Source organism: Phyllobates terribilis, unplaced genomic scaffold (assembly GCF_046119375.1).
Source record: "Phyllobates terribilis strain yellow unplaced genomic scaffold, ASM4611937v1 Scaffold_3__8_contigs__length_932513732, whole genome shotgun sequence".
In the NCBI taxonomy this organism is placed as follows: Eukaryota; Metazoa; Chordata; class Amphibia; order Anura; family Dendrobatidae; genus Phyllobates; species Phyllobates terribilis.
The window spans coordinates 97704354-97722293 of NW_027362763.1; the positions used below are offsets into that span (position 1 = coordinate 97704354).

At 43.6% G+C, this 17940-nt stretch overlaps 1 protein-coding gene across 1 annotated transcript in view; it reads right to left on the bottom strand.

The window, feature by feature from the left end:
- Window positions 1-4920, bottom strand: part of FKBP1B (FKBP prolyl isomerase 1B) — an 84484-nt gene extending 79564 nt beyond the window's left edge. The window contains exon 1 of the mRNA XM_073674083.1: window positions 4760-4920. Within this exon, the coding sequence (XP_073530184.1) occupies window positions 4760-4796 (37 nt within the window). The 5' untranslated portion in view covers window positions 4797-4920. The remainder of the gene's footprint in view (window positions 1-4759) is intronic.
- Window positions 4921-17940: the final 13020 nt, after the last annotated feature.

Sequence of the window (17940 nt, forward strand, 5' to 3'; positions counted from 1 at the left end):
CCGAACTACCATTGGATGTCCAAGATGCAACTAACTACCATTGGTTGTCTCAGATGCAACCAACTACCACTAGTTGTCCAAGATGCAACCATCTACCACTGGTTCACATTGCTTGGTTTTCTGTCTTGTTTGCATTCTGTGCAATTTAAGGGTGTGGCATCCCCTTTGTTGAGCTGATTAGTATATGTGTAGCTTACCACGGGCCTAGGTGGTCTGGAGTTGGGACCCGGTCCTATTTGTCTACCCTTTTATATGCATTACTTCAACTTTGATATACAGTAAGGTTTTTAATATAGACAGTATAGGTACCGTCCCAATTTAGGGTCACCTTGCCGCTGGTGGGACGGCTTGTATACTTTTTTTGATCAAAAATAGTTCACTAAGTACCCTATATTTATTATGCAACTTTGCTTTACATTTATATATAACGATGGTAGGGTATGAGATATATTTTTTGTCTTCTGTAGGTTTTGCATCTACCACTGGTTGCCTAAGATGCAACCAACTCCTACTGGTTGCACATGATGCAATCAACCACCACTGGTTGTCCAAGATGCCACTAACTACCACTGGTTGCATAAGATGCAACCAACCAACTATGACTAGTTGCAGAAGATGCACCGAACAGCCACTGGTTGTTCAAGATGCAACCAACTACTACTGAATTCTCAGATGCAACCAACTATCACTGGTTGCCAAAGATGTAACCAACTACCACTGGTTGTCCAAAATGCAACCAACTACCACTAGTTGTCTAAAATGCAATTATCACAGGTTGTCTAAAATGCAATCAACTAGCACTGGTTGTCCAAAATACAAAAAAACAACAATGGTTATCTAAGATGCAAACTACTCAACTGTAATGTTTATGGCCACCTTCAAATGTTTAGCGCAGACCTAATAAACATTAGATTGTTAACATCCAACTGTCTTATGTCTATGCTGTAAACCAGACTCTCATTTTCCCCTTTCTGGTTGAGATAGGTTTCAGACATAAACAGTGACGGGTTGTCTAAAAGCCTCTTAGTTCACCTCTCTCCAAAGGGACTGAATCTAATCACATCACACAGCATGCCCTGACATATAATGGAGGAACAATAGATGAGCTCTCCTTCAGCTGAAGACAACTCAAGACAAAGGTACTACCCCAAGGTGTTGGGCAATCTCCATGGTCCTGACAAGAGAGCACCAGTCACGTCTCCAAAGTGTACGGTTCTATGATAGCTCATAATACAAATATAGGTGGAATTAACTATTTATTTCCAAGTTTTTATGATCTGAGGTTGGACATCACTGGTGCTAATGGTCAGCTGAATGTTTACACATGTTCCTAAACCCAGTAAATCCTGATGTCAAAGCTCTCCCGAGGCTATGATTATATGCTGTGCTGCACAGTATGAGTGTCAGTACTCCTTGGGCAACACATTTCTAGGTCAATTAACATCGATCTATAGCCAACTTTAGCACCTCCAGCTGTAGGATCATGCTGGGACTAATAGGGTAGGTCCACACAAGACATTTCCGGTTGGGGATATTGCTGTGTGAATGCTTTACATAAAAATTCATTCTGAAAATATGCAGAGTAAATTGACGGGATGCAGATTTCAGTGCTTTTCAGTTTTCACTATGGATTTTCTTTGCAGTATGTTGATGCAAAATCTCGCTAGAATTGTAAGATGCAGCAGATTTTAAAGGGATTGTCCAGGTTTGGCATGAAAGTCTGCAGTCACTCTATTTGACTACAGGCTTGTGAATCCTTACATTGTGCAGAGCAGGTTTCTCCGTGAGATGGAACGAGGCTGTGCATGTCTAGTCAGAATGTGGCTGGGAGTATGCATATCATATACTTGTGGTCACATGTCCACCCAGTTTCACCGCGGCACCGGAGAATCCTGACAGTGCGTATTGTGCGCAAAGTTAGGATTCACAAGTCTGCTGTGACACAGAGTGAAACATAGAGTGACTGCAGACTTTCGTGCCAAATCTGGATTACCCCTTTAAGGGTGGAGAATCCAGACAGAAGACCAGTGTGAACACACCCTTATCTTAGAGTCAAAATCCTTTGTGCATTTTGTGGCTGATTTTGTCTTTGATACACAATAAAATCCTTACTTTGTACATGTAGATTTTTACATGTAGATTAAGCAATATCAGTTGGCTGTGGTATATATAGTGACACACCACAGAACAAGCTTTATTTCACCCCTTTGAGAAAGCAGCAAACGCGAAACGCGCGTCAGGGGCCGCAAGGAGGACACTCACGGTCTGGGTCCAACATGGGTGTGCAACAGCAGGACTGCCTGAAAGCTGATTTTCTGCTTCTGGTCTTTATTCCTGACTTTATGGTGCTATTCCGTATGCTACATCAGACACTCCCTGCATGTTTCCATGTTTCCTCCCTCTATATAACCTTGATATGGCATGTGTACATATATGTTATTTGTAATGTATTTTCAATAAATATGTTTTTATTCTTTATTCTCTGGTTGCTTTAGCATTACTCCAATTCTCTGGTGTTTCATGTAGATTTTTTTTTGGCAGATTTTGTTGTGGGTTTTCTGAAGATGTCAACCTGTGCATTGCAAAAAGGTGAAATCTGCAGAAAGAATTCACATGGCAAGGAAATCATCTGCAGTGTGGGGATAAGTATTTTGATATCTTTCCTGCTACCATATTCCATTGTCGAATTTTGAACCACAAATCCGGACAGAAAATCCACAGCAAAATCCGCAATGTGTCAAATAGCCCCTAGATTTTCACAAGTGAAAATCTGCAGCAAATAATTCTGCGCTGCACATTTTGCTGTAGAAATGCCGCAAACGTCAATTTTTTCTGCAGATTTTTGACGCATGGCGCGGGTTAGATTTGGTCAATCTCATCCACTATGTCGGTAATGTAGGGTGGATTGTCCGCCTGAAAATTCCGGATGCAAAATGTACAACGTATCTACCCGTGTGAATATACAACCGAAAATGTGCCGCAATTACATTGGTCTAATGCCTGACATACAGTAATCCACACAATAATCCCCAGACGTGCACTACCCATACCTCTGGAGATTTACATAAAACAATGTGACCTGAGATAAGACAATATGTTTTCTTAAGAAATACCTGGATGGAAATAACCCGCATGCGTTCATACGAGCATTCAGCGAGCACATGCACGCATGGAGAGCACAAAGAATTGTAGAGATAATGCCCAGCATACACATGAGCGGATGAATGGAATAAGTGCAGCATATAGACTGGGGACTGCTGGACACTGGGTAGAAGGAAACGAGGGAAGAAAATACACATAAATCTATGAATGAATCAAGACGTAGCAGAGCTGCGCTTTTACATAGGACTGCAGGTAAACCTACGGACATCTTGTAGGAACGAAAATCTATTAAATCTCAAATTAGCTTCACTATATCTCCAATGTAGCAGAGCTAAATGTGTCATCTAGTACTTGGGAGGGGGATAAACCGTGATTTATGATAATTTAATGGGAGATAAGACATATAGTGAACTCAACTCTGCTACATCTATATGCCGAAATGATTGTATTTTACAAACAGGAGAAAATGTCCGGAAATGACAATAATAATAATCATAATAATAATATTAATGTATGTATTAATTTGGAATTTAAATTGTGAGACCCAATGGGGACGGAGAGTGATGAGAGTCTCTGTACAACGCTACAGAATATTCAGGCACTATGTAAATAATGCATGGAGAATTATCCATTTATTATCTATTTGTTATGATATGTTATATTGTAACTGCTTGATATCATGTGTTTCTTCCATCTTTCAATAATATTTACTGTAACACAGATACATCTGTAATTAGATGATGGATCGAAGGCTAGATAGAAAAATACATGAGAGATAATAGATAGATAATAGATATATAGATAATAGATAGATAATAGATATATAGATAATAGATAGATAGATAGATAGATAATAGATAGATAATAGATAGATAGATAGATATGGGATAGATAGATAGATAGATAGATAATAGATAAATATAATAGATGATAGATAGACATTAGATAGATAGATAGATAGATGATAGATAGATAGATAGATATGGGATAGATAGATAGATGGATAATAGATAAATATAATAGATGATAGATAGACATTAGATAGATATGAGATAGATAGATACTATGTATTTAACCTTCTATCCATCATCTAATTACAAATGTATCTGTGCTACAATAAATACTATTGAAACAAAGAAAACACATGATAACAAATTGTAACAATGTAACATATAAGGAATAGATAAAAAAATGATAGATAGATAGATAATAGATAGATAGATAGATAGATAGATAGATAATAGATAGATAGATAGATAATAGATAGATAGATAGATAATAGATAGATATATGGATAGATAATAGATAGATAGATAAATGATTTTGTGGCGGAGGATCTCTTCGGGGTTCTCAGTACTACGCATTAATAATATTAATATTATCCGCTACTTATGGGGCTCCGACTTTTTCCGCAGCTCCTTTTCCAATCTCTGTATACAGATATAGCAGAGGCGATGATGTGTTATCTGTTTTGTTACGTGAAGCTCAGCTGCACAAAAGAAACAGCTCCATGACAAATTCAGCTCTACTACACCGATGCTACGAAAAAAACCAAAAGGTAGAAACAGCAACTAGCGATGAAGCCAGAGGGCCCGGCTGGCCACAAGAGCTTACAATCTAATGCATGGCTAGGTGGGGGGCACATAGTGTGGCATACCGTCTCCTGGAGTGATGGTCTCTATCTCCACTCCCATGGCTGAGCTGTGAGCTGTGGACAGGTCTGGGCTTCCTGTGTGTATGGCTCTGAGTGTGCTGCTGGGGATAACACCTCTGTGCTGTGCTGGGGGGCTGTCGGCTCTGCAGCCAATAGTGCAGCCAGCTGGGCAGGAAGGGACTGGCAGGGGCCGGCTCTGCAGGCAGGGAATGCTGAATGGGGGAATAGTCAGACTCCTGCTAAGCATGTTAACCCTTCGCACGCTGGTGCATGCAGCCATATTGGTCGGGCACGTTTTACCCGTTCATATTCTGTGCTATACGTTTTTCATGAAAAATACAGATCAAGTTAAATTATGCGACTTGCGCGCGTTTCGAGTCATCACTTTTCTTTATTTTTTTCTCCTTGTTTTTATGCAGCCCGCTTTCTGTACTGGCAATCATTTATCTTTCCCTCTTTAATCCCTTTTCTATTTTTGCGATGGTTTTTTTTTTTCCTCCCATTTCTTCCAAACCCATCTTTTTTTTCTCTTCTTTTTTTTTTTTTTGCAGGAAGAGTTGTGATTTTGAATGACGACGATCATTTTACGGCAGAAGTGGGAAAAAAATTACAAGTGGGGTGAAATAATGAATAAAATACTATTACGTGATAGTTTTTTGGGGTTTTGTTTTTTCACTGTGCAGTAATTATTATTTTGCAGCGTGATCCTCCAGGTCGGTACGACTATGGTGGTATCAAAGTTATATCATTTATATAACTAGAACCTAGAATATAAGACATATTTTCAGTTGTTTCACACTTTTTTGTTAAGTATACAGTTAGGTCCATATATATTTGGACAGAGACAACATTTTTCTAATTTTGGTTCTAGACATTACCACAATGAATTTTAAACAAAACAATTCAGATGCAGTTGAAGTTCAGACTTTCAGCTTTCATTTGAGGGTATCCACATTAAAATTGGATGAAGGGTTTAGGAGTTTCAGCTCCTTAACATGTGCCACCCTGTTTTTAAAGGGACCAAAAGTAATTGGACAATTGACTCCAAGGCTATTTCATGGACAGGTGTGGACAATCCCTGCGTTATGTTATTCTCAATTAAACAGATAAAAGGCCTAGAGTTGATTTGAGGTGTGGTGCTTCCATTTGGAAGATTTTGGTGTGAAGTAAACATGCGGTCAAAGGATCTCTCCATGCAGGTGAAACAAGCCATCCTTAAGCTGCAAAAACAGAAAAAACCCATCCGAGAAATCGCTACAATATTAGGAGTGGCAAAATCTACAGTTTGGTACATCCTGAGAAAGAAAGAAAGCACTGGTGAACTCATCAATGCAAGAAGACCTGGGCGCCCACGGAAGACAACAGTGGTGGATGATCGCAGAATAATCTCCATGGTGAAGAGAAACCCTTTCACAACAGCCAACCAAGTGAACAACACTCTCCAGGAGGTAGGCGTATCAATATCCAAATCTACCATAAAGAGAAGACTGCATGAAAGTAAATACAGAGGGTTCACTGCACGGTGCAAGCCACTCATAAGCATCAGGAATAAAAAGGCTAGACTGGACTTTGCTAAAAAACATCTAAAAAAGCCAGCACAGTTCTGGAAGAACATTCTTTGGACAGATGAAACCAAGATCAACCTCTACCAGAATGATGGAAAAAGAAAAGTATGGAGAAGACGTGGTACAGCTCATGATCCAAAGCATACCACATCATCTGTAAAACACGGCGGAGGCAGTGTGATGGCTTGGGCATGCATGGCTGCCAGTGGCACTGGGTCACTAGTGTTTATTGATGATAAGACACAGGACAGAAGCAGCCGAATGAATTCTGATGTATTCAGAGCCATACTGTGTGCTCAGATCCAGCCAAATGCAGCCAAACTGATTGGTCGTCATTTTATACTACTGATGGACAATGACCCAAAACATAAAACCAAAGCAACCCAGGAGTTTATTAAAGGAAAGAAGTGGAATATTCTTGAATGGCCAAGTCAGTTACCTGATCTCAACCCAACTGAGCATGCATTCACTTGTTAAAGACTAAACTTCAGACAGAAAGACCCACAAACAAACAGCAACTGAAAACCACCGCAGTGAAGGCCTGGCAGAGCATCAAAAAGGAGGAAACACAGCGTCTGGTGATGTCCATGAGTTCAAGACTTCAGGCAGTCATTGCCAACAAAGGGTTTTCAAGCAAGTACTAGAAATGAACATTTTATTTACAATTATTTTATCTGTCCAATTACTTTTGGTCCTTTTAAAAACAGGGCGGCACATGTTAAGGAGCGGAAACTCCTAAACCTTTCATCCAATTTTAATGTGGATACCCTCAAATGGAAGCTGAAAGTCTGAACTTCAACTGCATCTGAATTGTTTTGTTTAAAATTCATTGTGGTAATGTCTAGAACCAAAATTAGAAAAATGTTGTCTAAGTCCAAATATATATGGACCTAACTGTATAATTCCACATGTGTTAATTCATTGTTTTGGTGCCTTCAGTGTGAATGTACAATTTTCATAGTCATGAAAATACAGAAAAATCTTTAAATGAGAAGGTGTGTCCAAACTTTTGGTCTGTACTGTACATATGTATAAAGCAAATATGTATATATCTATCTCAAGTAGTACATACTTATGACTCCCTTCATCAGACAACAATATAAATACAGAACCCTTAAATAAATACTGACCCCAGATCAGACCACCTAGATAAATTCTGACCCAGACCAGATCCTATTAATAAATACAGGCCTCAGACCAAACCCCCTAAATAAATACTGACCAAAGAACAGACCTCCTAAAAAAAAAAAACCTGACCCAAGACCAGCCCCCTAAATAAAGACTGACCCAAGACCATACCCTATTATTAAATACTGACCAAAGACCAGACCCCCAAAAATAAAGGTTGACCCAAGACTAGACACCCCAAATAAATACTGACCGAAGAACAGACCCCCTAAATAAAGACTGACCCAAGACCATAACCTATTAATAAATACTGACCAAAGACCAGACCCCCTAAATAAAGACTGACCCAAGACAAGACCCCATTAATAAATAGTGACCAAAAAACAGACCCCCTAAATAAAGGCTGACCCAAGACCATAACCAATTAATAAATACTGACCAAAGACCAGACTCTCTAAATAAAGACCAACCCAAGACCATACCCCATTAACAAATAGTGACCAAAAAATAAACCCCCTAAATAAAGGCTGACCCAAGATTAGATCCCCCAAATAAAGACTGACCCAAGACCAGATCCTATTAATAAATACTGACCAAATACCAGACCCCCCCTAAATAAATACTGACCCAAGACCATACCCCATTAATAAATACTGATCAAAGACCAAACCCCCTAAATAAAGACTGATTCCAGACCAGACCCCTTAAATAAATACAAACTCTCTAAATGAATACAGACTCCTTACCAGACTCCCCCTTAATACAAATGAAGAACTACCATGGTCTATATTAGTGCAGACCTGCAAACCAGATACCTATAACAAATCCAAATCCAAGACCCCCTAAATAATTACTGACCTCACACCAGGACCCCTAAAAATACTAAATTCAGAACAGATCCCCTTAATAAAGATTCTCCAGAGTCCCTGAACTAATACAGACCCCAGGCAAGACTCTCCCTTAATACAAACCCCAGAACAGACCCCTTAAATAAATTTAAACCATCCAGAATATCTTAACTAAAACAGACCCCAGACCAGTTTCCCCCTTAATAAAATACATAGAGGTGAGTAGATTTGTCCTTGGGATTAGAATTTATTATGAGGGTCTGTAATTGTCTTGGGTGACTGGATTAGGGATGTGCATTAAATTAGAGGGTCTGGTTTGCATTAAGGAGGAATCTGGGTCTGGGGTCTCTTTCAGGGACTCTGGAGGGACTGTATTTATTAAGGGGATCTATTCTGGGGTCAATACTTAGTTAGTGGGTCTGGTATGAGGTCAGTAATAATTAAGGGGGTCTTGGATTTGTATTTGGTATATGGTTTGCACTCCCCTTTTACTGAGAGTCTCCCAGTTATTCCAGGATTTGGAAGTTGGAAAATGTTCTTTAAACTGCATCAATTCCATAAAAAGATCAGAATGGACCTTGTGGTTTCATATAAAAATATTGTATTGTATATTTACAGAGAATTACCTTCAGCATTTTATAATCCAGACTGTCTGATAGTCTGGCCCTTGTTTTCAGCACAAATGTGCAGTATACCAGGGAGACTCAAGACTCAGAAGAAGCAAAACGGAAAGCAGTTATTTAGGTCAGGGCTTCGTGGCGATCATCTCACTTTTTGAATGTGGTAGACTGCGGTGTGATATTGTCTATCAACACCTTTACTGTTAATCTATGGGGAACGCTCAGAATCACAAGTGTACGATCCAACAATGTGCGATCATGGGTAGATAAAACAGATTGATCCGATCATCATGTGATAATCCTGATCTATTGTACACAAAGCACAGTTTAAAAAAAAACAGCACGTAGGAACAGGGTTTTGTGAAACTGGAAAATTATAAGTTTTTTTTCTTTTTCATATTGTAAGGGACCACTCATTCTGGCGGAGTTTGAGGTAGGTACAGACAAGAAGTAGCTTCGTACAAAACTGGTAGATTTAATTAAAGTCCATAAATCTTTAAAGAAAAGAAAACAGCCTTACTTGGTATAAACGGAAAAATAAACAGGAACAGTCTCTGGACAAAAGACACGGCTCACCCATTTAAAGCACAGTACTTTCCGGTCAGCCTCTCACAACAAACCACACAGTATCACACAGGCCTTTTCCTCCTTCCACACATATGCACTGAATGAGGCAACAGAACTACCTTAAATATATCATTCCAAGCCCTGGAGTTATGGGAATGGGCAGTCCCACCCAGCTTTTCTGACTGTTCCCAAAACCAGGATCCAAAATCTGGGTCTATTAAAAAAAAATCTCAGCGCTGTTCGTGCTGGAGCCTAGCTCTCCGGGTCCTACATCACTGAGACTAGCCACATACCTCCTATCCAGGACTTGTCCAGCTGCACCCTTACATACCCCCCATCTGCCAAAGGCCAGCAAACAATACACCCTTGACAGGACATTTGCATTCTCGTGTTGTTCCTATGCTCCAACTGAAACCTGAAATCTTGAATGACTAGGAACCACTGTCCCACCCAGGCATTGTACCCATTCCTCTCTCGCATCCACCTAAGCAGGGCATGGTCAGATACTAACCTAAATCTCCTGCCCAACAAGTAGTACCTAAGAGCGTCCAATGCCCACTTGATGGCCAAGCATTCTTTCTCCACTATGGAGTAATTCCTCTCACACTGGTGCTCCTCCCCATTAGTCTCCTGGGACAAGACAGTGATCAGCCCGTAATCCCACACCTCCGTCTGGACCACAAACTCCTTGGAACTGTCCAGCGCCACCAACAATGGCATTGTATAGAGGGCCAGCTTCAGTTCCTAAAAAGCCACCTCAGCTTATGGGAACCACTTAGCCATAGCCAACTTTGTAATTTTTAGGAGGTCCGTCAGAGGGAATGCTATGAGGGCAAAGTTAGGGATAAATCTTCGGTAGTAGCCCATGATACCCAGGAACGCTCTGAACTTCTTTTTTGAGAGGGGTTGTGGCCAACTCTGAATTGCCACCCAGGAACGCTCTGAACTTCTTTTTTGAGAGGGGTTGTGGCCAACTCTGAATTGCCAGTACTTTAATTTATCTGTGGTCTAGTCTCACCCCTGCCTACAACATAGCCCAAATAGTTGGCTTCCTCCAGCCCCATGGCACATTTATTAGGGTTGAAAGCCTGCCTTCCTTAGGGTGTCAAGCCAATCCTGGCTGAATACGGCAATGTCATCTAGGTAGGCTACTGCATGCTTTTTGTGGGGTTCTAAGATCTGGTCTATGGCTCTCTGGAAGGTGGCCGGAGCTCCCTGAAACCCAAACGGCATCCCTGCGTACTAACAACATCAGTCTGGCGTCGAGAAGGCATCTTCTCCTTGGCCTCCATTGGATAGGGGAATTTGCCAATAACCTTTCATGAGGTCAAAGGTGGTGATGTAGCAAGCTGCCCCTGGCCTTTCAATAAGTTCATCCACATGAGCATTGGGTAGGTGTCAAACTTAGAGACCTCATTCAGCTTCCGGTAGTCATCATTACAGAACCGCCATTCCCAATCTGGCTTTGGTATCAACACTATGGGAGTGGACCAGCCACACTTGGACTCTTCAAGAACTCCAAGATTCAGCATCCACTTTGTTAGGGCTTCCTTTTCCCTGGTTGGTGACCTTTGTAGTTGACCTCACCAACCATTTCCACCACTTCACAGGGGCCCTGCCACTTGGCCAGAAATTTGCTCTCCACCATGGGCACAACACAAGTACCTCAGAGTTGAACTGTCTCACTCTAGCTGACCTATTATATACCCTGGACTGTGCATCTTGTGCTTTGAGGAGGTGCACCTTTCCAATTGGCATCACGTTAGCAATCCTCTCTTGCATCTGTGCCAAATGCTCTGTCATGCTTCAGTAGGGTGTGGCCTCAGCTTCCCAAGACTCTTTTGCCACATCCAGGAGTTCACGGGGGAGTCAGCTGTTCATTAGTTCAAACAGGGAGAAGCCTGAGGAAGCTTGGGGAACTTCCCTGATGAAGTCCCAGTCCCGGTCGTCCTTTTCTACCACCTTCTTTAACATGGCTTTTAAGGTATTGTTAAACCTTTCCAACAAGCCATCCATCTGCAGATTGTACACCGAGATCCGGAACTGAAAAAATATTCAGGGACTTACATAACTCCTTCATGACTTTTGACATGAAAGATGTCCCCTCATCTGTTAATATGTGTTTCGGCAGGCCAGTTCGAGAGAATATATGGAACAGTTCTTGAGCGATACACTTAGCAGAGGAGTTTCTTAATGGTACTGCCTCAGGGTACCGTGTAGCATAATCAAGGACGACCAATATATATTGATATCCCCTGGTGTACTTTACCAGAGGACCCACCAGATCCATGGCTATCCGTTCAAAGGGAACCTCCATGATTGGTAATGCTACTAGGGGACTGCAGAAGAGGCCAATGGTCAGTTTAACTGGCACGTGGGAAAGGAATGACAGTAGCTCAGGATTTCTCTGTAGCATTGGGCCAGTAGAATCTCTGGAGGATCCGCTCCTGGGTCTTGTGACCACCCAACACATGAGAATGAGCCATGTCTAACACCCTGCATCTGAAGGGCCCTAGTATCAATAATTGCTATATTACCTGTATTACCTTACTTTGGTCACTCTGTACAACAGATCCCTATTGATGGCAAAATATGGGAACCAAGTGTCGGCCCCCAACTCCTGAAGAACCCCATTCAACAACGTCACATTCTCCACAGCACCTTTCAAAGTTAAGTCCATGAGTTGGGCGGTTCAATGTTTCCCCTGGACTCCTCCGGCTCAGGAACATTAGCTTAATGGGATGCTTCCTCATTCTCATCGCCAGCCAGCACAGAAAACAGAAACTCGTTGGCCATGGCGTGCGTCAAGTTTTTTAGTTGTGACCTGGTTGTCAGCCGAGCTACAAGGTGACACCACTTTCCCCCACAGGTCCCAAAACAAAGAAAAATCACATCCCACAATTATATTGTGCAACAAGTCCTTGATCACTCATACAGTGGGTACAGAAAGTATTCAGACCCCTTTAAATTTTTCACTCTTTCTTTCATTGCAGCCATTTTGTAAATTCTAACATGTTCATTTTTTTCTCATTAAAGTACACTCTGCACCCCATCTTGACTGAAAAAAACTGAAATGTAGAAATTTTTGCAAATTTATTAAAAAGGAAAAACTGAAATATCACATGGTCATAAGTAACCAGACCCTTTGCTCAGACACTCATATTTAAGTCACATGCTGTCCATTTCCTTGTGATCCTCCTTGAGATGGTTCTACTCCTTCATTGGAGTCCAGCTGTGTTTAATTAAACTGATAGGACTTGATTTGGAAAGGCACACACCTGTCTATATAAGACCTCACAGCTCACAGTGCATGTCAGACCAAATGAGAATCATGAGCTCAAAGGAACTGCCCAAGTAGCTCAGAGACAGAATTGTGGCAAGGCACAGATCTGGCCAAGGTTACAAAAGAATGTCTGCAGTACTCAAGGTTCCTAAGAGCACAGTGGCCTCCATAATCCTTAATTGGAAGAAGTTTGGATGGGACCACCAGAAGTCTTACTAGACCTGGCTGTCCAGCCAAACTGAGCAATCGTGGGAGAAGAGCCTTGGTGAGAGAGGTAAAGAAGAACCCCAAGATCACTGTGGCAGAGATGCAGTAGGGAGATGGGAGAAAGTTCTACAAAGTCAACTATCACTGCAGCCCTCCACCAGTCAGGCCTTTATGGCAGAGTGGCCCGACGGAAGCCTCTCCTCAGTGCAAGACATATGAAAGCCATCATAGAGTTTGCTCAAAAACACATGAAGGACTCCCAGACTATGAGAAATAAGATTCTCTGGTCTGATAAGACTAAGATAGAACTTTTTGGTGATAATTCTAAGCGGTATGTGTGGAGAAAACCAGGCACTGCTCATCACCTGCCCAATACAATCCTAACAGTGAAACATGGTGGTGGCAGCATCATGCTATGGGGGTGTTTTTCAGCTGCATGGACAGGACGAATGGTTGCAATTTGATAGAAACATGAATGTGGCCAAGTACAGTGATATCCTGGATGAAAACCTCTTCCAGAGTGCTCTGGACCTCAGACTTGTCCGAAGGTTCACCTTCCAACAAGACAATGACCCTAAGCACACAGCTAAAATAACAAAGGAGTGGTTTCAGAGCAATTCTGTGACCATTCTTGACTGGCCCAGCCAGAGCCCTTACCTAAACCCAATTGAGCATCTCTGGAGAGACCTGAAAATGGCTGTCCACCAACGTTCACCATCCAACCTGACGGAACTGGAGAGGATCTGCAAGGAAGAATGGCAGAGGATCCCCAAATCCAGGTGTGAAAAACTTGTTGCATCATTCCCAAGAAGTCTCATGACTGTACTAGCTCTAAAGGGTACTTCTACTCAATACTGAGCAAAGGGACCATGTGATATTTCAGTTTTTCTTTTTGAATAAATATGCAAAAATTTCTACATTTCTGTTTTTTTCAGTCAAGATGGGGTGTAGTGTACTTTAATGAGAAAAAAATGAACTTTTTAGAATTTACCAAATGGCTGCAATGAAACAAAGAGTGAAAAATTTAAAGGGGTCTGAATACTTTCCGTACCCACTGTACTTGGTAGGACACGGTAATACTGTCTGCGCTTATGTTGACACCGGCCACAAGATAGTTCTTAGTGTCCCCATGGATACAACCCACCCCGACTGCGTTCGCATGGATAAGCACATGTGGAAGTGTGACCCTTGCCAGGGTCACCAAACTCCCAGAGTCCTGAAGTCCAGTCACTTGTACCCCATTTACAGTCACCTGGTATGTCTGAGGCCCCTCGCCAGGATAAGGAAATATAAAGTGCCCAAATAACTATTATCCCCATAGAGTGCCTAAATAATTAATATCCTCTTAGAGCGCCCACATAACTAATATTCATATAGAGTGCCAAAATAAGTAATATTCACATAGAGTGCCCAAACAAATAATATCCTCAAAAAGTGCCCAAATAACTGTCCTAAGCAGTGCAAGAATTATAACATGCAAATTACAGTCTTTCATTGTTGATTGATGATGATTTCTAAGCTGAGTATAGACCAGAACTGAATGGATGACAGTGGATGTCATATCTTGGGTATTGCCTCCTCACTGCCCCACCTAGACATCTAATATATCAGTTAAGGTTGATTGGTTTAGCAGTTATAGCTAGTAACTGGATTGGAATCTGGTTTAACGAGGGTCTCCAGAGATTTGTGACCAATGATTCTTATTTACTCAGAAGGTAATCCTGCACTAAAACCATGCAACGCTCCTTTGGATTTTTCAGTCAGGTCTTTTCTGAATGACAGTAATGATCTGCAATAAAACAGAAGCCATTATTCCCAAATGTGTTTTAGCGAAAGGGTCCATAATCGCACCTAAATGTATAAGTACAACGTCAAAATGTATCAGGGTCACGTCGATGGATGAAGTCATTACATAGCAAAACTCGAAAAATAGTTAATATAATGTGAAAATAGATAAATTACTAGGGTAGAGAAAACTAAATGTGTCAATATAGATTAGACTAAGGGCTGATGCAGATGTCCGTGGATCGTGGTCCGATCACAGACCACAGGCCAGTCCATGCATTGTAGTTCAGGACGTGACCAAGATCCATGGACATCTGCATAAACCCTTAGACTAGATTCTAGGTCCACTCACATCCGCAACTCCATTTGCAGCTGTGGCACCCTGCTACCACAGGTACCACAGGACCCAAAAGGGTGCATGAACGGACTTCTCCACAAGAGGCCCTCATTACATAACAGACATCTCCACCCTTCCACTTCATACCACCAGAGGGAGCCCTGTTAGGGATATATATACAGGAGGGTGGAGTTAGGTAGTCAGAGTGTGCTGGCACTGAGACCAGTGAAGAAGCAGCACGTGAGCTGCTGTGTTGAGGGCCCCGAGTGTGGCCGGAGGCAAGGAGAGGAGAGAGGAGTTAAGGGGGCAGAGGAGCATCTGAAGCTCACCCCAGGACACAAGCCGGACACCGGGTCCGCGCCTACAGGGTCCTCCACACCCCGTAGGGACAACCGGCATACCAGGAGGATTCCAGACCCCTGGTCAATCTGAAGCTACAATCATTTTACAGAACTAGGAACCACAAAGGCCCCAGCGTCCAGGGATAGTGGTAGCCGGAGAAAAGTTCTATTACCAAAACAGACAGGTGAGAGAGTGAAACAGCATAGAAGCTAGGCCTAGTTCCAGGCTGGCCAGAAGCTTTAGAGAGAGGAAGAAACGGATCAGGAGGCCTACTACCTGCTCACTGGGGGAAGTCCAGAAGTGCACTCTTCCTACTAGGTACCCTGGACCATACCTGCCGTTACACCAGTAAAGGTACTGAAGCGAATCCCCTGTGTGCGTGTCCATCATTCCCCCTGACCCGACCGGGCCACCTCTCACCTGCATCCCTTCCATCAACCCTGCCCCGGGGGCCCGCTCTACCTGTGGGGAGCAGAAACATCCCAGCTGCCATCCCATCACCCCCGGAGGTCTGCAGCAGCGCTGGTACCCATTACCAGGAGCCACAGGTGGCGTCACGAGACAAAACTGTTAACAAAACCCCTTTTTAAAGAGTGACCCCAGGGTACGGGCCCGGGAGCCGACTGCCGTGACATCCCACAGAACGTCAAGGCCCGGGTACCGAGTAACCCCCATATCCCCCTGGGCGCGTCACAGCCCTGTTGCTTGTCTGTATCGCAGAAGAGTGTGGGAGCTATTCGCCATTCCCCATAGCACAGTCAAATCTGCAAACCAGACTAGACTACAGCATGCTCCAATTTATTCCAAGTAGAGTATGGGTCCATGCTCAGTATGCTGTTCATGTGCACAACCCACTCTTACCTTATCACGGGTGTGTCAGAAGTGACAGGCAGTCGCCCCGCAGTTGGTTGCAGGAGATCTCTACGTTTGGCACTCCAGACACCTTCTTAGAGGCTGTCTCTCTAGGACCCAGCGGCTACCTTCCTCTGGCTAATTAACACCCTGGCCTGGGTGTATAAATACCTGCTGTCTGCTTGAGGGAGGAGCCGGCGATACATTACCCTTTGTGAAGGCTCTGAGCAAGTGCATTACTTCTTCCTCTCTGGAACTTTGAGGACGGGTGTTCATCTCTCTGAAGTCGACTAAAGTTCAGCTATTTTCCCTTGTTTGTTCCCCCTTGTTGTCTGTAGTGGTCAGTGGGGATCGACTAGTGCTCATCCCCATCCCTTCCCTATCCAGGTCCAAACGCCAGGGAAAGACATGGCGAGGTTTGCGTGCGCCGATTGGTGGAGAGCCAATATAGGGATATTAGTGGAGTCAGGGTGATATTAGATCAGCCTAGGATGTCTCCACTACCCCCTTTCCCTAGAGTCTGGGCCCCCTTTTCCCCCTTCCCTTCATGTTGCACTTATTCTTTCCTACACCTTGCGTGATATATCTATTGTGTATGGCCACCTTACATGTACCAACCATGCAATGCCAGGCAACTGCTGCTAAAGCCAGCACAATAATGTTGTGTAGCAAAAGAAAAAAAGACACTAGAGGCAGGACTGAATTACAGTGCATTTATTGAATAAGAGCAAAGACAGGCAACACAATACATAAGAAGCCTGGAGAACTCTGTGCAGGATTAAAAGCCTTGACTGATTCACCAAAAGTATTGGGAAGCAGACAACCCTTGTTCTGCAGGCGTAGAACCTGGACCTATCAGGCATTTATGAAATACTAGATGGTGGCCCGAATGTGTATGCCGTAGACCGGGCACAATCAGCAGAGCGGTGTTTAAATTTGGCGCCAAAATTGCTGATTGGTCGCGGCCGGTGACCGCGACCAATCAGCAAAGCAGTGTTTAAATTTGGCGCCAATATCGCTGATTGGTCGCGGCCAGTGGGAACTGGGGAGCGGCGCTGCCTGTGCGGGTACTTCCGCTGCGAGCAGTCGGGACAAGACTGGCTGCTCACAGCAGAAGTATCCCGACCGGCGGTGCCGCTCCCCGGTCCTTCCTTCACACTTGCCGTCGGGAGATCAATGGCCCTAGCCGCTGATCTCCCGACGGTAGCCGCATGGAGGTCAGCGGCGCCGCCGGTCGGGGTACTTCGGCTGCATCGCCGCTGACCTCTGTGCAGAGCGGTGTTTAAAGTTGGCGCCAATATCGCTGATTGGTCGCGGCCGGCGGTCGCGACCAATCAGCGTCGTATTAGTGTGGGCCCGGGAGCGGCGCTGCCTGTGCGGGTACTTCCGCTACGAGCAGCCGGGACATGACCGGCTGCTCGCAGCAGAAGTATCCGGACCGGCAGCGCCGCTCCCCGGTTCTCCCTTCACACTTGCCGTCGGGAGATCAGGGGCCCTAGCCGCTGATCTCCCGACGGTAGCCACATGGAGGTTAGCGCCGCCGCCGGTCGGAGTAGTTCTGCTGCGAGCAGCCGGGAGATGACCGGTTGTCGCTGGTCATCTCCCGGCTGCATCGTCGCTGATCTCCGTGCGGCAGATGAGCCGCTAACG